This window comes from Anser brachyrhynchus, assembly GCF_964034855.1.
Source record: "Anser brachyrhynchus genome assembly, chromosome: 2".
Classification (NCBI taxonomy): domain Eukaryota; kingdom Metazoa; phylum Chordata; class Aves; order Anseriformes; family Anatidae; genus Anser; species Anser brachyrhynchus.
This window is the reverse complement of record NC_137695.1, coordinates 5808916-5830729: the sequence shown is the minus strand read 5'-3', so window position 1 is coordinate 5830729 and position 21814 is coordinate 5808916. Positions and strand designations below refer to the sequence as shown.

The 21814-nt window shown below is 43.4% G+C and overlaps 1 protein-coding gene across 1 annotated transcript in view; it reads right to left on the bottom strand.

The window, feature by feature from the left end:
• Window positions 1–1433: 1433 nt before the first annotated feature.
• Window positions 1434–21814, bottom strand: part of OXSR1 (oxidative stress responsive kinase 1) — an 87939-nt gene continuing 67558 nt past the window's right edge. The window contains exons 8-18 of the mRNA XM_080582613.1: window positions 20500–20633; window positions 18558–18606; window positions 16497–16562; window positions 16133–16255; window positions 11864–11899; window positions 10146–10301; window positions 7527–7600; window positions 6521–6573; window positions 5852–5920; window positions 4859–4923; window positions 1434–4094 (exon numbers count right to left, since the gene is read on the bottom strand). Coding sequence (XP_080438739.1) covers window positions 4020–4094; window positions 4859–4923; window positions 5852–5920; window positions 6521–6573; window positions 7527–7600; window positions 10146–10301; window positions 11864–11899; window positions 16133–16255; window positions 16497–16562; window positions 18558–18606; window positions 20500–20633 — 900 coding nt within the window. The 3' untranslated portion in view covers window positions 1434–4019. The remainder of the gene's footprint in view (window positions 4095–4858; window positions 4924–5851; window positions 5921–6520; window positions 6574–7526; window positions 7601–10145; window positions 10302–11863; window positions 11900–16132; window positions 16256–16496; window positions 16563–18557; window positions 18607–20499; window positions 20634–21814) is intronic.

Sequence of the window (21814 nt, the reverse complement as noted above, 5' to 3'; positions counted from 1 at the left end):
GCTGGCAAAACTGGTGGAAAGACACTGAGGCATGGAAGCACGGAGAATGGCACCAGCCATTTCTGAAATGTCTCAAAAAAAACACAACTGCTTTCAAAATTTCCCCGATGCCTGGCATAGACAGCAGCATCTGCAAAGACAGATTCCCAGGTCTGGAACCGAGACTTAAACCCAAGATAAGCCCGGCAGCTGTAGGCAGCCACAAGGAGTAGGTAAACTTGAAGAAAGTGCAGCGCTCCGGGTTGGAAGTTGTACCCACGCTGCGTTCCCATTGAGTGAATCGGAAATTTCAGGAGGTGCACACCCTCCAGGGCAGGTTGCTTTCCAGGTGCAAATTCATCGGCTGCGAGGAGATAGCGAGAAGGCGATGGGGAGGTGGTAAGGAGAGCAGGGAAGCCCAAAGGAACGGGCAGCACGGCCAACTGGCATGGACCAGTGACCCACAGGAGGGCGGTGAGGCCCTGGTGTAGGGCAGCTTCAAAAAGCTTTAGGAGCATCCATAAATGGATTTCTTACAGAGGCAGGGAGGGGAGAGCACTGGGGTATCATTCTCTGGGGATTCTTGAGTGAGGTTAGGCTCGAAAGACTGCTAAGAAGTTGACTCGGATGAAGGGCTTGAGATTCAGTGACCAAGATCATCCCTTCCCATCGCACATCTTAAACTTGGAAGTTGTGTTCACCCAAGGTAAAGTTCTCTGGATCGGTCATTAAGGAGGAACGCCTTAAGATAAATAGATGCAGAAAATGGCAAACTAAGCCGGAGAGCCCTAGCAAGAAAAGTTAACAGAAGACCGGAAACTTAGAGACCTTTCCCTTCTGACACGTCCTTCCCTCGCAGCCCAAAGCATGACCGCTGGCACGGGAGTGTGTTGCAGCAGGGGATACCGGTGCCTAGAGAGGAACAGCCTAAGAACCGTCAAGACGATGAGAGATGTGGATGTATCTGGGGTCTCTCACCTTCAGTGCGTTTTGTTGAGGTCCTGGTTGCACTTCAGATGTAGAGGGAAGACCTCGGAGGCACCTTTGGATCAGGTCTGCCCTGGAGAAGTTGGAAAGAACAAGTGTTTGGAGGTGGAGAGGAGGGAGAGCAGTTTGTTCTCCAGACACCTCTCGGGATATAAATCATCCCACTCCAATACTGTTCCTGGCCAGCAGAAGCTCATCCCCAGCTGCACAGGGTGTGCAGAGCTTGGAGCAAACCTTCCAGCTACTGAGAAGCCCCCAGCATCCAGCCCTAAATGCCACCCTGACCCCAACCCCGCGCAGACTCTCATAGACCGCCACCATCGAGTCCTTGCGGGGGTCACCAAGCCTCCCATCGCCCAAATAAATGTCTCAGGTGGTGCGGATGCCACTCGGACAAACCCCCAGCCCCCTCCCCAAGACACGCCAGCCAACTCGACGACACGTAAAGCACACGCCGAACACACGGCAATGGACAATTTGTTCTTTATTGATTAAAAATTAGAGACATGCAGTAAAATACAAAGTCCAAAAAAGGAAAAAAAGCCTGAATATTTTACATCTCTCATTATAATCTACAATACACCAAAGTTGTGAAGAGGATCCGTTTTCATTAACAGAGCATTGTCCTTAAAAGTAGGAACTTAAAATTACCACCTGCTTTCAGGTTCGGATCAGAAATTCGCACAAAAAAACAAATCCTTAATGACACTGGAAAACAATTATGAACAGCATTGGCACTTACTGGAACAACATCAGAAAAGACAGTTGTCTAGCACTGTAATAGCCCAAGTAAAAAATTTGGATTGCTACCCAAAACGCCTGGAGAGCTACAGAGCAAATGACATCAGTTTCTTGCTTATTTTCTCCCGTGAAAAACTAACGAGCCCTGGGTTAGCGTGAACTCACACTCGAAGTCCTGGCTTTGGGAAAGTGGGGAATAACTTAATAAATAGAGGCTGCGTTGTTCCGTGTGAGCGGTTCGAGTCCTACCTCTCTCAGCACCAGTACGCAAATGAACCAGGAGGCCCCCAGGGCGTGCAGGCAGAAGGAAAAATAATACTGTACCAAGACTACATCCTCATCAGCCGTGGGGCGACATGAAAAATCAAGGTGCCAGCCTGCTTTTCCCCAAGCTAAGAAGCTTGCTGGGGGAAGCCGTCGGGAGTGCTTTGTGTCGAATAACAGGAGGAAGTGCCAGAGCTGGCACACGCGCGTGCACGCACACGAGCAGCCAAACCCAGCCCCCGTCAACTCCTGGCACCCACCTCCTTGGCTGGTCGGGGCTTCTGCTCAGCACCCCAGGGTGCTCTCACTCCCAGACTCTCCTCCTCCTCTCCTTCCCCTTCACACTCACCAGCCACGGGGCTGCAGAGAGCCGGCAGCTCCATGGGGACGGAGCCAACAGCCTCCTACAGGCTAAAAGGAACTAGGGCAGTATAAAAAGAGCATGCACAAGGCAGGGAGCTTCCGCAGCTGCTCATAGAGGAAAAATATATTTAAATAAAGATTGTTCATCAGAAGACTTGGAAATAAAAATAAGTCCTGACTGAACCCAGTCATTCTGCTTTAACACTCTGTTTCTGCATTGTTTGTGGCTGATGGAAACCAAACACGTTTCCATCTGTGAGTTAAATTACAGGCTTCTAATTTCTGTGTAGAAAACACTCCAGAGCCAATAGCAGTTACAAAGGCCAACTGTGAAACAGTAGGAAAAAAAAATCAACACCATTTATTATTCACATATTGCATTACAAGTGTCTCTTATCAAACGCAAAGTATAATTTATATTATTCATGTAGAAATTCAAATTCAACACCACATAGAAATACAACCTAAATACGTGTGTGACAGGGTTTCAGTGACATCCTGATCAAACGGCGAGGCTCGGGCCGCCGCGAAGGCTGACGACCCAAGCGATTAGTGCAGGAGGGACACAGTCCGGTGCTCGCTTGCCCAGTAATACCACTCTACTGGCAATTCCTTATTGCTGTAAAACACGACAGGGATGGTTCCACGGGTACCAGTTTGCAAAGGACTGGGAAACACGTCGGGGAGGACTCGCACAGCCAGGCATAACAGACCGGGTCTCGAGAACAGTTTGAAGTGCATCTTTTCCAAACGCAGAGTGACACAGATCTCCTCTCCCTCTGACAATCAATTGGTTTGTTGATCAGCTGCAAGACCAGTGTCCAGACAGCAGCGCCTCATTGTTCTGCTTTACGGACCGACTACGTCTAAGGATGCAGGATGAAGGACATGTTTTGCGGAAGGACTGCTTAACGTAAATCAGCAGGTTCAGCCCTCATGCCACGCCTGGCACTCATGTGGAAAGAACCCAAATGGTAAAAAAAAAAAAAAAAAAAAAAAAACAACACCCAACAACAACAAAAAATTAAGGCAGTTTACAAAGGGAAGCTGACTTCTAACACCTCGAAGTCAAGGAACTTGTCAAAAACACAAACACAAGGGAAGATGGCTCTCCCTCCTGTGGGTTAAGACTTGGCTTGCTTTCTTAGGTGCAAGCATTCAAACCAGCAGTTTTAAAAATACAGCTGAAGAGAAGCAGATTTCTCAGCACTCCAGGTGACCCAAACAACATGTACATTGGTGTTTCGGATGGAAGGAGAAGGTTAAGAACAAAAAAAATCCATTCAGTATTAAAACTTGTGCAAAAATAGCAAGTGAAAATAAAAATGAAACCACATGTAAGCAAACATTTAGGCGAGATCATCAGAGCAGTGGAACCCCCGCTTCGTACTCAGTAGTATTTTTCTTTAAAGTAAGGCAATAATAAAACGAACATGCAGGCAATGACATGTTGGATCTGCATGTTTGAGATGACATACAAAAACATGAGACTTGTTTACAAAAGGTGTAAACGCCATCGGTAATTTCAGGAAGGTTTGTGATCCTATTAAGGAAAATGTTAAAGCTTCTAGGAAGGGGGCTGTAGTTCAATTCTTTGGCAGTAGTGGTTTTTTTTAGGCTAACAGAAGCATTACGAATATGCACATGTGGGTTCTCTGTTGGGAAACATCTCCTGGGACCATTGTTTAGCTGATGCTGAGCTGTGCAAATCCTATAAGTTTGCCATCATCGGGAATATCTGAGCCTTCGACACCAGACGCCTGGAACACAAGGAACAGAGATGCAAATAGCACCAGACATGCTCTGCCCTCCGACACACACCGTGCTTCCTATCACAACGAGGTACATCAGATACAGTCTGGGGAGGGCGCAGTTACAGGCAGCTTAGCATTGCATTCAGTAGCTGGCCCTACCCTAAGTTAAATTGTTTTTTTCCCCTTTTTTTTGGAGCTAGGAAGGGCTGGGACTGAAGCTTTGCCAATGCCTGTTCTGACTAGGGCTACGTGCACCAACCAGGGAGAAAGAAGCAAAAACAACTTATTCACGGAAAAGGTCAAAAGTAACATAATTCACTGCTTTCACTACCAGTAATCTGGTTACACCCTCGCTGTGCCACTATAATTACCTGTGCCTTTCACCATCTCCGAAGATTTCATCTGCTTTTACCTCTCCTCTTCCAGCCTATCTTCTCTTAGCTGTCCCTCACCCCAAATTTCTTCCTCAAAGACCCTTCTCCTCCACCCTCCTCCAAGAAAGGAGTCAGTGGCACTTCTTAGCCCACTTACCTGCCCTGAAGTATTTCTGCCAGTTCTGGGCCAGTGTACCCTCCAAGCCCAAAATACCCCAAAAAACCTTCCTGTAATATTTTGATACCTTTTCTAGCCAGGACAGGGGAACGTCTGTGTTAGCATTAGATTTGGATTGCATACATCAGATGCCTACAGGAGACGACCGCAGGCGCCCCTATGCAATGCTTTATCTTTGCGAGTGACAGCTTGTTCAGTTAGGGAACAGGAATAAATACCAGTTTGAAAGTGACGGATCTGTTTGCTTGGGGCTCTTCCACAATTTTCTGCAAATTAGCTGCAACTGAAATCACATACAGACAACAAGAAAAATGGGCAAATATTAGGACAGGCTAGAGAAAAAACATCCCAAAGTCACGAGGCCTCTTTATATTACTCCAACGTAGAATTGTTTAAAAAGATACAGAAAGTTTAGGCTTCCATTAGACTCAGTCTGCTTAAATCTAAAGCTTTGAACTGTGAAAATGCTGCCACTTGTTACAATGCTTCTTTTTCAAAGACAGGTTTTTCCTCAAAGTGATGGGATTAGGAATAATGAACTACCTGACTGCACCTGAATACCCAGTTCCTTCTGCACTTTCAGCCTTCCCAGATGCTGCAGGCTGTGTTTAAGGAAGTCTTGCTTGCTGTAGTTGAAGTACACAGGTGCTGTTAATGGTTCAAAGTTTCCCCTGCTGCATAAAGGGACACTTTTGTTTAGGAATCTGTTGCTGGAGGTAGCTATTCACATGCCCTTGAAGTGCAGCAATGTGTGCTGTTGCCTTAGGCCAACTGCATCACGTGCGTGTGCGCTTCACACTTCCTTCCGCAGCCTGCCTTAAAATAAAATAAATTTAAAAAGCCTGGCTGATTCCAGTCCCAGACCTCTCTTGTACAGAGCCTCTCAGCAGCACAGGCTCGTGCAGCGATTTGGCAGTGCCTGTGTCAGATGAGATTGATTTAGCTAATGCGCTGATTAGCCTTCATTTTGCATTACAAGGAACATTTGCTTCATCATCTTTCCAACTAGATCATCTGCCTGCGGCCTGACGGTTGCCTAAATGCACTAGCACAGAACTGCCACTAGAATTAAAATTAACAGCAGTTTTGTGGAGCTGTTGGAGAAGAGGACGGAGGCCACAGAGAACTTTCCTCGTACCCACTCATCAGGTCACTTTAAAGATGCAGAAGTGACTGGAATGGCTAGAGCAGAAGAAACAATTCGTACTTACCTATTACCAGATCTCTGCCATCAACAAGCCCTGCTGAAATTAGTTCTTGAGACACACCATCAGCAGTATCTGTTGGGGAGAAACACAAGAGCCAGTTACCAGGCAAAAGAAGTTGTCCAACTGATGGAGGTGTCATGCAAACCTAAAAGGAACTTGTACAAACCAAACAGCAAAAACGTTATTCATGACCTTCCACGTGGAGGGCACGAGCCCAGCAAACTGCAACATTTGTGCTGAGATGTTCCTCAGTCAATTCTTCTAGCTAGCTGTTTTCAAGAGGGGAGCAAAAGCCACAGAAGGGCAAGGGAATAAACTGCACACACTTGTGGGTGTCAACTAGCCTGCTGCCCACAGCACTGCAGTGAGGCAGCTCTAAGCCATGCTGTAAAACTCAGTAAATTCACTGAAACTCTGAAACTAAATTCAACTTTGTAAAATTCACTGAATGCCTATGCCTGGGTCGTGTCCATGAGAGTTTTACAGGAGTGCTCTCTAGCAGCAGTGCTCCAAGCACTTGCTAACAGCCCAGACGTAAGGCAAGCCTTGGAATACCCTCTTAGGAAAGCACCATGGAGAGACACTTCTACAGATACAACCAAACAACACCGAACACAAAAGACCCCCTTCCCCAAACCCACCCTCACATGCAGGACTTTCACGCCAGCTCACCTCTCCCTGGGGTAAATTCAAATCGGATATCATTGAGTTCTTTTTTCGAATTCCTGTGGGAAGAAGAACATTTTATATAGAAGAGAACATTTCATTGCACCGAGCGGTGCCCAGAAGAACGTGCTATCACCGAAGAACCAGTCTGTGAAGAGAGCTGGGTTCACCCCTGCACTTTTTCCCCTTGAAGGGCAAAAACTGCTCGCTTGGCTGTGCAGCTGGAAGCCAGGCCCTCAGCGCTGGCTGCCTGTCAACTTCCCAGAGCCCGAGTGGGCTGAATTTCAGGAGACATGAGGGCCACAACGTGGTATAAGGCCATGTTCCACTGGCAGCAACTCGTAGCTACCGGCAGCTTTATCCTCAGAGCACATCCTTCAGAGGAAGCGAGCATCTGCTCGTTCTGCAGATGCACACACATTATGCAACTGTCCAAGAAGGGCTGGGAGATGATGTTCAGAAGTCCCAGTACCTATCAAAAATCAAGATGCCTAAGGAGGTGTGAGCCAGGTTCCTTAAAAAAGAAAGGCCAACTTGTATGATGATGGTGGAGTGCGCTTACAACCCTTTTTCTCCTTTTCCTAGGGACATAAACCAGAATCCATGGCTTGAACTGAATACAAAGCTCTTCAGTCTCAGAACTGGCTGACGTCTAAAGCTGTGCCTCAATGCCCAGATGATCCACAACACAAGGACCCCTGAATCCCTGACTCCCTTTAAGGAACCCGGCTAATTCCTTCCTTCCCAGCCCATCAGAGTTTGGGAGATTTATACCAATATCAAAACCTCTTTCAATCTACAGTTCTTGCCAGGCTGAAGAAGCAGCTAAGATGAAAACTGCTTTTCTCAGCCCCAGTTTCACGAGGGTGGATGAAATCCAGGCTGACAAACAATACATGGCCACCACCCTTTTAACTGAAAGGGCAGATGACAAGATGCACTACACAATTCCTCCCATGGCCCTCTCCACAAAGACTCACCTTACCAGAACAGGTCAGTTTTGTGTCCTTACCTTAACCTTAGTACAAGGCTGATGGGAACTTTTGTATCTTCCTGTACCGGAGCTGCAGCAGGGGCAGGTGGGGCCTGCAATAGGATTACGTTATTTTAAAACAGACAAAGACCTCCTTTCTCTAGTATTAAACCTAGAGATAACCTCGATCAACTATAAATACAAATTAAAGTTTAACCCATCGTTGGAGCCACGACACTACTTGAAAAACAATGAATATTAAATGGAAAAACTTCACACTTAAACAGTAATTCAGGAGGTTCTCTGCAATTGTCTTTAAAAGAAGAAAAGCTACTGAGCTATCAGAAATGTCAAATCAGCAGGAAACTTCAGAAAAGGCGCTAACTGTAAAGAGACTGCTTGCTTTGCCTCAGAAACTAAGGTTTTGGGGCACCCACGACAGCTTCAAGACCTCACATGCTTTAATCCCTGCCCCAAAATATCTGATTTAAAAAACTGATACAGTTGTGAAGAGCACCTAGGGAAAAATAATTGGTAGATTAGCATATTCTTCAATTATTTTTTAGTGAAATTGAAAACTTCAGGAGCATCTAGCAGTGAATTCAGAGCTGCCTATTCTCACTTCTAAACTACCTCTGAGTAATTATTGGTGCACGCAGTCAAAGCATTTTATAGCGCTCAGCAGCAGACTTCCAGTGGGAAGGATCCATCTTTATAACACTAGTGATACTTCCAGTAAAGTACTAATTATTAATCAAACTCCACAAAAAGAAGAAAAAAAAAAAACAGAAAAAAGTCAGTTACTCTTCCACTGTGCAAATCACCTGTGCTGCACGTGCACGGCCAGGGGTTTTAAATCTGCAGTAACAAGACAGACAATGCCTGGCTGATAATTTAAGCCTAGAAATCTTGACCAAGTTCTTTTTTCATCTAGATCGTTTACTTTTTCATGAGAGAAGGTGATCAGCCTTTGTATAAGAGTAGTGTTTTACTCCATCTGTTGGTGTTCTTGTGCCACGAATGCAGCTCAGTGCTACTGACCACACTCTTGGTCCTGTTGAAGCCTGAAGAAGTTTTACCAGGTCAGTGAAAACAAACAAGAGCCCACAAAGGGCCCATCGGTCTGCAGAAAGGTAGCCAAGGAGTTACAGGAACCGAAAGAAAGCTATAAAGAGGTGCATGTTGACACAAAGAGCCATAAAGAAGAACGGAGTGACACGCAGAGCTATAGGATAGTGAAGGACGCACTGACACAGGGGTATGAAGTTCACCTCAGGCCAAGCTACCAACAAATAAGCTATTGGGGACGAGTGGCAGGGAGCAGGATGCTCTGCTAGTGCAAATCAAAACACTTGCGTTGAGGCCAACGCCGCTACATCAATTTACTGAGCTGACAAGTCCCGGCCTTCACTGCTGCTGGAGTTTCAACTGCTGCATAAAATGCCGGGATTAAACACTGGCCCCTTTTCAAGAGATTTGAAAGGATTTGATTTAAGCGTTAACGCTACTTCTAACGTAGCCAAGAATGTGACAGCCCCCAACCCTCCTGGTTTTGTTTAATGACTAAAGCATCAGCTCTAATGGCTTTGTAAACAGGAACATGAGCTGACTGCAGTGAAGTGATATACGTATCTTTTCGCTTACTTTATAATAAAAATAACGAAATGTTTCTAGGAAGGAGTCATTTCAGTTATTTTTCTAACCAGCGCTGCCAAGTTTCTTCCCTCTGGGTCTGCCAACGGGTGATGCTATCTTGGACCTCTTCAGCAGGGACAGCCTCTGCCCACCAACAAATATGAACATTAGTGTCTTTTATAAAGAGGTGCCATCACTCAGAAGCCTGGCAAACTCGGCGGTGCTTTACTCCAGCAAGCCACAAGACATGTTCCAAGTATCCCAGCAATGATTTGGTTTGGCCATTTTTCTCTTTTTAAACACAAGTCAGTGCTCTTTCCCAACTTTGGCACGTCTGCCTTTCTGACCTATACCCTACACTTTAAAGTGATGTAGCTAAAAATTAAACAGGGGCTTGTCGAGCTTTTACATCCCCTGTTCTTCCCCTCAAGGATCCATTCTGCTTGAAATGGATGTTTGAAAGTACCACAAGATTCAGAGCTTCCCAAAGACAGAGTTTCTCTGCTATTTTTGACTGATCCAAGGACAGTTTCAGGCTTCCTGTCTCTCTTTTGAAGCCAGGAGAACCTGGATGTTCTGGTTTCTTCTTCTCATGCTTGTCTCCATTCTTATCCCATAGACTGCAGCGATGCTGAGACACACACCATCAGAACCTGTTTGTGCTGCACCTTAAACACACTGCGCCTCTTTAAACACCAGGAACAAGCAGCTGTCACTGCAACGACTCTCCCTTCTTACCTTTAACCCTGCCTCAAGCCAAACATTACACTCCCTGAAGAGCAGAAAAACATAAATCACTGCTCACCCACAGAATAAGAACAAAACACTGCTGAGCCCAGTCTCTTTTTTAAAGGCTGTCTTTTTTTTTGCAAACCAGCAGGCCAGCCGTCTCTTCTATGCAAGCAGCAGCACTAACGCAACCCCAGACAAGCAATTTCTAAAGGTTTAGCTCATTTTAGCATGTCTTGAACAGAACGGTGAAGTGCAAAGCTGAAAACTGGCATGAAGGCTGTCAGACCTCACCTGGGCTGCTGCTGGGGCTGCTGGAGGAGCCTGGCTAGGTGGAGGTACAGCAGCTTGAGGTTGTGCAGGTACTTGTCCTGCAGCCTGAGGTAGTTGAGTAGGTGCCTGTGCTGGAGCACTGAGTGAAGGACCTTGCGGCTCGGCTGATGGGAATAGCTGCAAGCAAAAAGGTGTTTGAATGAGTTAAAAAAAACTCAAAGTTTGGACACAAGCACTTGCATCCCACAAAGCAATTGTTTGCCACGTAAAGCACGTAGAGAAGTTTAATGCCAAAGGCATTCCCAGGCCCCAAGGACACTAGCACTGATCCCAAGTTGGTGTTCAAGAGGTTTAATGTTTCCTCACGTCCAGGGACCCTTCTGCCCTGCCATTTTCAGTTTTATTCACCAGTAAAAAAGGATAAATAAACAAGATTGCAGCATGACTGCGGATCTTGGACCAAAATTAAATATTGATGCTTGCAAGGCTGGATGCAAGCAGAACACCTCCTACCTTGGAAGAGAACAGCCCTATCCAGCAATTTTCCCCTTCTCAAAATCTGAGGCCTACTTATATTTTGTAGTAGCCATACAGTCAGAGCACAGCAACTCTGCTTCGGTTTGTACTTCTATTCAGAGAACACAGCCTAGCAAAGCATTTCAATATCTATCAATAATTTATCTGTTCATAAAACGAATGTCAGAGTCGGAGCACTGGGGTATTCAACAGAAAAGTGCATTCAGCTACAGTGCAAGTTCTTCCAAAAAAAAAAGGTGCGTAATATAATTGGGGTGGAAGGAGCTAAATGAGTAACTTTTTTTTTTTAACCTCTTGACTTATTCAGAACAGAGAATTTGATTTTGGCATGATAGGCAAAGAACTGTAAGCTTGGTCTCTTCTTCAGTGTGCCCTCCAACTTACTCCACTCAGTTAAAGGAAACGTAACTCACCTTGCATGTCTAAAAGCCTGGGCATTAGACCTTCAAACTACAATATATATCAAGGGATGTATCACAGTGGAGAAATTCAACCCAAACAGATTCCAGCTTTCAGCTTTTTCTTTCCATTTAGCCTTTGCTTAAAATTACACTCCCAGAACTGTAGTATTTCTTATAATCAATCCTTGGAAAGAGGTGAAAGTAGAACAGGGCAGCCTAACCCAAAACTAATTTCTCGGAGACCAAACTCTTTATATATTCCTAGACAGGTAGGGAAAGGAAAGACATGACACATTCTCTAGAAGATAAACAGTCTCTATCACTGAAAGATAAGATATACTAATATTCATAATGTAAGAAACACAGGACAGAGCTGAATGCAGATTATAAAATGCAACTGAAGTTTTGTTTATGATCTAATTCTATTAGAGATTTATTTCACAGTTTTGAACATAGGTTCCAAACCAGTGAATTAGATCATGCTCAACAGACCTTTAAAGATTTTTAAAGAAATCAGAACACTGTTGCTCTGTTTAGCTTCTTGCAATCAATTCGTCATATTACAAACTTTTGCCACAGCAAGTAAAGCTGAAAAAATATGCATAAAATTTATCTTAGAATGACCTCTTAGCATTAAATAGCCAGTGATTAATTTCTGTGGAGGTTTTCAAGCACAGCTCAGCCAGATACTAGCTTCTAGTTTACACAATATTGTTTTCGAAGGCTAATAAAAACACACTCCTTGTAACAGAAGTAACAAGAAGTCATCAATTCAGGAAGACGTTTGCATTTAAAACTTACCTCTGAATTCTGTACAGGTTCTTTCACTCTGGGAGACTGAAAAAAAAAAAAAAAAAAAACAAGAAAAAGTTATCATTGCCTTGACAGAAATTCAATTTACTGACTTAAAGGACCTTTCAGAGCCACACTGAACAAATGAAACCTACATTGTTTTCAAATTATGTAGACATACTAAGTTTCATAATAAAATGCAACCACAGTCTGTTGCCAACCTAATCATATCATAATACCTCAAAACCTGCAATCATACTGCAGTATTGCAGTTGACAAACAGCGTATACAATACTTTAGCTGCTGTAATAATTAACCAACAGCAAAACCGAGCACCCTTGAAGATCATTCAGATTGGATCAAACTGCTCGCGCACTGAGATGGCAAAATCCATTTTAAGGTACCCAAGTCTTGCAGAGAAATATAAGCAACAGATCTGCCTCAGCCTTACATGTGCTGCTTTAGAGAAAGAAATCTCTTGCCTGCTTCTTCTTGCCCTTGGACTCTGCACCACGCTGTGCTCTCCATGAGAGAGAGCAGAAAACTGACGGCCATGCACGAGTTCAGCAGTGCAACTACCAGAGGAATGGAGAGGAAAGTGCAGTCATAGCAACGTGGCCAGGCCTTGCTTATCAGCAAGCAAAGACAACAAGCATCAGTTATTTCACGTGAACAGAAAGGAATTGCCAAGGATTCCAGGGAATCTCTGTAATTAAGATATCCTGCAGCTCTGACTCCCAACGGGTCAATTACTGCCTGAAGACAAGATAGGTAGGATGGCTTGGTCCATGCTGGGATTAACAAATTAAATCTTCTTTCTCTGCCTAGAGGTCTAAAATACAGGTTGTGGTCAGGACAGTACAAGCCTGAAAGAAGAGCAAAAGTTTCATTGTGCCACTGACTAGTGGCAGTTCATGCACTAACCAGTGCCACTAACTTAACCAGTGCAGGTCAGGATGATTTGTAATGGATGACCCAGAGGCATCTCACGAGAGAAAATAAAATGTTTTATTCACAGAACAGCCACTTGCAAAAAGTCCTCTGGCCAGGAGGAGAAGGAACAGTTCCTTCCCAGTGACTAAGTGCAGACAGTGTCAGGAAAAAAAAGTCACACAGCTGGAAAGGTAAAAGCTGAAATCCAACCTGGAAGGGTAAAGGCTGAAATCCATCTCGATATCTTAAACCTTCACTTGACAGTGACCAGGAAAAGACAAAAAATGTGGCATTGCTCCCCGAGATAAACAGCTACGTTCCATATCTGCAGGCCACAGCTTCAATGTTGTTCTTTCAGGCAGAAAGTTCACATCTAGAGTACCCGGATGCCTCGAGGAATAACTAAAAGGAGCTTGTCTGAAAGATCACAGTGTGCTAGACACTGCACAGACAAGTTTGGAGACACTGGCCCTGCCCCACAGCTACCAACCAACCCAGATAAATGGCAGACAGAGGTAAACTAAGGAAAAACATGAACAGGCAGAATGGAAATAAGATAAACATCAGAAGTCATTAATTTAAGGCCCAAGTAGGATGACTTTGGGGATGTGCTTAAATATATTAATTTACTTTTGCCTGTGTAACCCAAGACGGGAGCAACCAGTGAAATCTGACCACACCACATGCCGTTACGGAGATTTATTGAGTAAAGGAAGGTGAACGATTTAAAAACCCACATACTGCAATTGTTTTAGTTTGAATTCAAGGTTTTAAATGCAAAGAGCAAGGAAGTTCAGCAAGGATTCAGATATAAAATGTAAAGTTGAGCCAGCAAGTTCGCATATTCAATCAATTAGGCAGAAATTTCTGGTTCCGTTTACAAGTATTTATCTGCTTTCGGGTGCACTCCTAGCAACAGACTTGCAAAGCACACATTTGTACATATTAATTTCACGCTATTTTTTTCTGTAAAGTGGACACAATCAAAAAAATACAAACACTTTATGTATAAGCTTTTATACAGGATAGAACTGAAGTACTTTAGCAAATAAAGTCAATGGGCAAGCTACCCTTTAAGGGTGACAGCAGTAAAACGCAGGTGTAGTTGGAATAAAAGGTGACGCTCAGTGAATGTAAGTCATTCTGCTCAACAATTTAGTTAAAATTGCAATGGGATTACAGGCAGGTGGAATTTATATGGTGTTTGAAATATGGTCAAAACGCAGCATTGGCACTCGTCCTCAGTAACATCCCTGTATTCAGAGCAAACATTGGCAGTTTAGATCCAAGTCTTAAGACTGCCTGAAAAGGGATCAAATGCAAGAGGTGCACAGGCATTCCTGTTCTTTCACCTTCAGGCTGAAGAAAATGACTCAAAAGCTGTGCAGTGGAAAGACATCCACGGTAGGACTCAGGCGCCTAAGCAGACAGCATGGTCCAAGACGCCTTCCTGACCTCCATACTGGAATTGGCCTCCTGAAGATCCATGTTGTATCTACACAGGGTGTCCCCAAAATGGCAATATTCTTCTACATTTAGAGTAGCTGAATTGAGACCTGCTGCTCCAACAACCATCCTTTGTTAAAAGACTAAAGGTTTCTTGAATGGGAGGCCTAAAACTTAAGGCCAAGCATGGCCTAAATTGAAGAGATAAGAACAGACAGAAGTACAAGGAACTATGCCAAAGCTCCCAGAAAATAAACTCGCTTGAAAAGGAGCTTGTAAACCTGTGTTGTTTTCTGTTTAAAAGGAATGAAACAATTAAGTACTGTTCAAAACACAGTAAGCAGTGGTAATTCATAGGACTCTGAGCTTAGATACAAGATAGAACAAATTCTAAGTAATCCCTGAAATAGAGGTAGGATCTTTTACAGTATTCCATCCTAAAAATTGATCATTGTACGCTACAAGAGGGATTTAGAAGATTTGAGTTTATAAAGGAAAAAGAACAAGAGGAAATGACCTTAAGTTGTGCCAGAGGAGGTTTAGGATGGATATTAGAAAAAAATTCTTCACTGAAATGGTCGTGAAGTATTGGAACAGGCTGCCCGGAGAAGTGGTTGAGTCACCATCCCTGGAGGTCTTCAAACGTGGAGATGTAGAGCTTAGGGACATGGCTTAATGGCAGACTTGGCAGTGCTAGGTTAAAGGTTGGACCAGACGATCTTAGAGGTCTTTTCCAACCTAAATAATTCTGTGACTTTCAGTAGTACCCACCTGACACCAAGAGATCCTCCTTGACTATATATGAAGCTTGATATAATAAGCTCTTTTATAGTCACAATAGCTATTGCCACAAATTACTATGTGGAATTATTGCATGAATAATACATTTAAACATTTAAATTAATAATACATTTATTAATAATAATACCTTTAGACCCCCAAGCATTTCCAAAGATGCTAAAGACAAAATCTTGCTTTTAATGTTTAAGTGTCTACACAGATCAGCAGTAGAAGGAATGAGAAAAGTGAAAGTTACAAAGTAATAAATGCTTCAAACCAAAAATATTTTTTCCCCTTTGATACTGAAAAGCTTCCTTTAAATATCTTTCCCTGTGTCACTAATTCATCTCCAGAACAATTAAAATGCTCAGCCCACTTCATGCTACCCACCGCATTGGCAATGGAACCGTGAATACAAGCAAGCCATTATAGTCAAAATCTGCGCCGCCACCCACTGGGAGGAAGGCAATCTGGAAATGAATTGTAATCTTTAAGTAGTCGGGCACTGTGCACTACTCTTCTGTGCTCCTTAGGGGTTAGGCTGTGGGGTGGGTGTGCTGGGTGAAGCGTTTTTTGGGAGGATTTTCAAGTGCTAGACCAATCACTCCTTGCAACTTCAGGGATGCCACAGGATTTTCTACTAAGGGCTAATTTCAGTGTAACCGGTAGTACAGAGCTAGGCCCTCTGTGGTTCAGCTATCAGCCATAAGCACAGGCCATACCGATTTCAGTTCCATCCTGGAGAGGGCAGCAGGACAAAACCTCTCCTGACACTTCCAGAAGACAGCGTCTCGAGCAGTCAGTACCCCTAAAGAGAATATCCCAGCTCAAGTGCATTAGTATGCTGAGATGGGAGAAGGTCGTCTGACTTCATGTTCCCAGTTACACTCAACACCCCTGAATTAGAGCAGCTGTGCCCCAGAACGAGTACAGAAAAGAGATCAATAGACTTTCTTTAACCTTCAGCCTGCTTCCTCTGGTTTGGCTGCAAGCTCAAGGGGCGGGATAACAACAGCTTACTGTGAACCATACTTCAAACAAGGCTGCATGCTTCTCAGGGATATTTAGACATACTATAGATAGAAAACAAATCAGAGATATCAGAGTCTGAGGACCCACCCTGAGCTGTGAAATTGCTGCTCTGCCTTCCTCACTTTCTTCGTCTAGCTCGTCATCACTCCACTCCCAGCCACCATCTTCAGTCTTATGAAGACGTCCACTGGAACCTGGGACTCTCCTTACCTGCTCAGCACAAAGACAGAGAAAAGAAATGTCAAGAGGACAGCTTCTACAATTTTTATTATTATTTTTTTAAAGTAGAAATGCACAAGAGCATCTTCGGCCAGGGCATTTAATTATTTTATTAAAATATCTAGCTCTATCTAGAAAATGCTATACTACTATAACTCTCATAAAAAAATTTAAAAACAAGCATAAAAACTAATACAACTGTAATAGCAAGAGCCCAGGATCTTTACAGTACCTTTTTGGATCTTTCAGTAATTGTCGGTGCTCTCTGTAACATCTTTTCTTGTAAAAACTCTTTATTCTGAAAAAAAAAAAATCACCAAATATTTACATTGCTGAAAATACCCTTTGATTCCTTCAGTGCCTCTGAAAATGAAACTGCTTAAAGTATTTTTAGCAGAAAGTGTTTTATGTGCTTTGCACTCTCCTCCCCTCAAAGAACTGAGCTCTAAAAAAAGTTAATCACTTTCCTCCTTTGGACTACAGTATATGATGTTTCATCTTAAATACCTTTTAAATTAGCAGTCACACTTTTCCTGCACACACTGATAAGAAGTTAACGATTGAGGAGTTGTATAAAAGCGGCTGACTTACTGGGGAACATGATATACTCATTACATCACAGCATCTGATACCCTGCTGAGACGTTTTAGGTTCTTCCCTTTGCAGATATTACAGCATCTGGATCTAGCCACTTTGCTGTTTCCTATCCCTAAATTTATGCCTGTCCTACTGTCAAAGGCAAGCCTCAGATGTCAGGCCAGGACGCGGGAAGCCCCACATGCAGGGGTAATGATACGCAGGAACTGGGGCAGCAGGAGTTAAATGCACAGCACACGCGAAGTTTAGAAAGGAAGTAAATGCAGTCATCACAGTAAGTTAGATATTGGGAAACTGCTGTGATGCTTTGCTGTATTAAATTTCCTCAAACAACTGCATTTTGATACATGGCTCTCAACATTATTAAAACATATTTTTATATAATATAAACTGGATTTATATTTGGTTCAGTATAAGCGTGTAGAGGCTGGACTCCCCCATCCTCACGTTACAGCTGTCAGCTTGGCAGTGGCCGACGTCTGAAAGTCATTTAACCCTGAGCGCTAACTGGCATATATTTTCACTCTGGGTTTAAGTATTGCCTCATTTGCAATAACGTCAATTTTCTATCACCACATGTGCTAATATGGTACTCTGTAGCCGTTTAATGAAAGCATGAAAGAGATTTTGTACACGGTGAAGTGTAACATGAACTAAAACATCAGCCACACAGAGAAAGGTCAGCAATGTGTAAGCCATCTCCTTGTCACTTTGGACACACAACGTGCATTCAGTACACGGATGCAAACAATTCAGTTGCCTAAAACCCCATTAGGGATAACAAAAACCTAGTTAATGCTGTCAAAAGTGCAGACATCAACTAAACTTGCCCTAAAGCAACCTCTTACATTTCCTAAGCTGGCTCACCTCTAGACTTCTTTGGTTGCACGTACTGGATTTGTGTTAACTTTAATAGGACACCCTGCTCCTTTATCTACGAATTTGGGAGCTGAGTACTACTTTCATTAAGTGCTGACGCTGCCATGCTATCCCAGGTTTGGAAATCTTTTTGAAACTTTACTGGTGTTCTGCTATAAACCCCGTTATTTTGATGACAAATATGCCACAAAAAAAAAAAAAAATAAGCACACAGAAAACGTTTCCTCATTCCCCTGGAAATTAAATTCTCCCTTATTATGGTTTGTGTCCCCCAACAAGACTTCACAGATGGCATAGGCACTGATCGGCAGGCACTAAGTAGATAAATGCTCGCTGGCTGTTTGCCTTATGGCTATAAACCAGAATTTCCTACTATTTTATGTCATAGGATTTTCACTTTTCCATTACAGGGCGTAATAGGGTCAGGTAACCCTCCACACAGTGGGCCTTATTCACTGTTTTGCATAGAGACTGATTAGAGAGCTCACTAAAATACAAGCTACAGTTACTGCCACAGAGACCTTTATGGCCGGCCACGCAGCCAGAATGGCACCGTTACAAGAGGAGAAAAAAGCCCAAACCCACTGAAAGCCATTTAAATGCTCGAGAATTTCTAAATAATTTCTCCTAATGGTGGCATACACGAGGAGGTAGAGAAGAGAGGTTTCATTCTGTCCGTTCACAATGACCCATTCAACCCAGCCAGCTATGCTGGCCCCAAGTGAAACGGCACGCGTTCACGCCAGTAAAGCTTTCACCATACCTATTCTCCTCTCTCCTGCCTCTGCACCGATCAGCTTAGGAAGTGTTTTCTTACCTTTGCTTTCGTGAAAAATTTGTGTCTTAAAAGTTCTGCTGCTGTCGGTCTGTCAATAAAAACAGAGAGAAAACATTACAAATGTTCCCTTTCAAGGCAAGAGTCTTCCAGGTTGCTGCAGCTGTAACAGGACAACTCCTAAGGGCATCAGCTTCTCCTGTACAACTGCCCTAAAAGCCAGTCGACTTATTTATAGTAAATTTTACACCACCAGACCTTTAAGTGTCAGTATATTCCCATCAAAGCCTGTTGTGAGTTAACTGGGCAGAGAACGGTCCCATTTGGATGCTGAACTTGAACCTCAGAGCCTAGCTGATAGGACCACAGAAGGAATTTGCTGAGACAAAGGATCCTCACCTACAGCAGGAGGCAGTACTTGCCATGTGCAAGTGACTGAGCTATTTCAGAGACCCTTGATTATACACGTGCAATTAGTTCTATTAAATGCAAGCGGGACAAAGAACCTTTGTCTAACATCAAGTCCAAATTATTTTCCCTTTTAAGTTACGCTTTAGGACCAATACTGAGAAGTAAAAGCCATCCCTTGGTCAGTTTAGAAGGAGTTTTCTAAAGACTCAGACCTCCATGAGGAAGTACCAGCTCACAACATTTCCCAACTGCACGCTGCTATAAGGGAGCAAAGATAATTTAAAAGCGATTCACTAGCTTCTCTTTAACAACGTGTACACCTGCTTAAACGTATCTGATTCTGCAAGTTGCTCTTTACAGGAGACCTCCTGCTCCCATAGTAAAGATGATGACAGTAGCCGTTAGTGGTGCTTGAGAAGAAAGAAGGGGGATGCCACAATTCCAGGTGATTATGGTTAACACATTCTAACCTGCAGGGGCAGGACATGCTTTAAAAATGAGGAAGAAAAATATCAAGCTGGGGAAAAAAAAAAACAAACAACTGCTATCAGCATTTATCAAGCACTCCGCTGGATTCATTAAGCATTTCAGATGTAAAGCTTGTTAGAAGAGAGAGACCCCATCTCGCAACGTGTAAGAAGCCTTTGTTTCAGGATCTGTCACAGCAGGGAACTGCAAAACGTCTTCATTATTCGTAATTTAGGAAGGGACTTTTCTCCTTCCAGAATTAGCTTGCTTACTGAGGACAAAAGAAAATTAAGTGGTATAAACGTAAAAATCCAGCTGTGGAAACGTGTGGTTTTTTAGCTTTGTATTTGAAGGAATGCTGTTCATAATGCAGGACAAACACGCCTTTAACCAGCTTCGCTGAGGCTCTCCTGTGCGATGGGCTGTGGGTTTTAAACAGCGCCGTAGCCAGCTGGACCTTCACACAGCTTCAGATGCTGCCACAACATAACAAAATAAAGCTATCCTGGGAACCACAGCATACACACCACCCCCTCAGTGATATTTCTAACGCCACGCAGCAGTCAAGCTACTGGTAGAAGGAAGACTGGAAGTGTCGTCAGGTCACTTAAGCAATTTGTATTGGCAAAAACATGTTGGGTAAAATTTGCCAGTGTTTTTTCCTGATTTTTGTTCCCCCCAAAACAAATATGACATAATTAATCAAGTCAATTGACGCAGAAAGCCTTCTTTACACTGGCAAATTTTAAGAAGTTTATTTACGAAGCTTCGCAAATGAACACATGCTGCCCAACATGTAATTGCTGATTTACAAACACCGAGCAGCTTTGACTAGAAACAAACCATGAACTGCAGTCACCTGTTGGAGGCAGAAAGGGGGAGAATGGTCCCATGCAATAGGGGCCTGGGATGCCCTTGTTAACCCAAATGAAAGATGCATGCCCTGGCCAGACATGACGACAGGCGTTTATCCTTAAAAATAAGGACAGCCAGAAGAATTTGCAGCTACACAGCAGAATTGCTGTGTTCACCGTGACCACAAGGTTGGAGAGGAGTTTTGACATTTTGTTTTTCTTAAGTTTACTTTGGTGTTACCAGTTCTCACCTTTTTTCAGGGTCTTTTTGTAGGCATGAAGAAATCATCTTCCTAAAAGATTTCCCATACTTCTTCAGCATCTCTTTATCTTGCACACCAGTTTCCAAAGACGGAGGATCATTTTGTAGCGTCAACATTAAAACCTGGAAGAATCACGTCTATTGGCAATGAGATTTTTCTTGGCTTTTGTTAGGTACAGAGCTTTGGAACACAGCATTTTAAAACAGCATTTTCAACACGCATCTGAGTCAACAAGGTCTGTCTCATTGCAGCAGCTCTCTCAGGAAGCCTGAACTCAAAACAATTTTCTTCTTAAGAGTTTCAGCTGTCTTCTCCTATTCGCCAGACAGCAAGAACTCACCTCACTACCTTCCCCTCAAGAAAACTACAGGGCCTCTCCTGTTCCCTCTGTTTCCTACAGCCACTGAGGAAACAATTATTTTCAAACCTTTACACCTCGGAAAATTCTGACTGTCAGCTGAGAGTTTCAAAACTCATCCAACACAGAGAGTTGCCTCCACCTCCTTTCCTCGAGAAGCCAGACTAATTTATACCCAACAGTCCACGCTACTGCCTCCTATTACATCTCCTAGCCCACAGAGCAGTCTGCAGGCCAAACACAAGGTCAGGATGAGCTTTCAGGGATGTTTGGCGTTGTGAGAGGCATAAGCACAGCAGAACTTCTACCAGCCTTCATTTCAGCTGAGTGGTTGTGCAAGGTGTTTGACTCAAAGACTGTTTAGACTTCCCTGCAGATATCTTGCATTCAGAAATGAAGCTAGTGTAAAAATTCTGTAAAATTTCTGTAAAAGCACAAGGGCAACATAAAACAACACGTGCTCACTTCCATGTACCACTGCGACGACAGATGAAGACACGTCTCACACAAGTACCCATCAAGCCAAACTGATTATTTCCTTCACATCACTCAGATATTCCAAAGGAAAGGAAGAAAATTACTCATTTCCATTTTCACTTGCCATCTACCTACAGATGAATATCTATTTTTAGAAAAGGAAGCTGCAAAAAGCACATTTAAAAAAGCTTTCAACAGCTATATTGCTTAGGGCAGCAGCAGCCCATCAATCTAGCTGAAATTATACAAAGAATTCAGGTTTTTTTTCCCCCTCTCCTTGGAGGGTCACTTAATGCACGGGTCAAAATTAACCTGCAGTGAAATACAATCACACTCGATATATAACACACAAAGGTCCTCTTGCAGGCTGAATAACTGGAACCCACACTTAATAACGGGAAATTAATAACCTACCGCATGACAACGTGATACTAAATAGGTGATCTTTGTATCCGAAGCTGCAGCCCA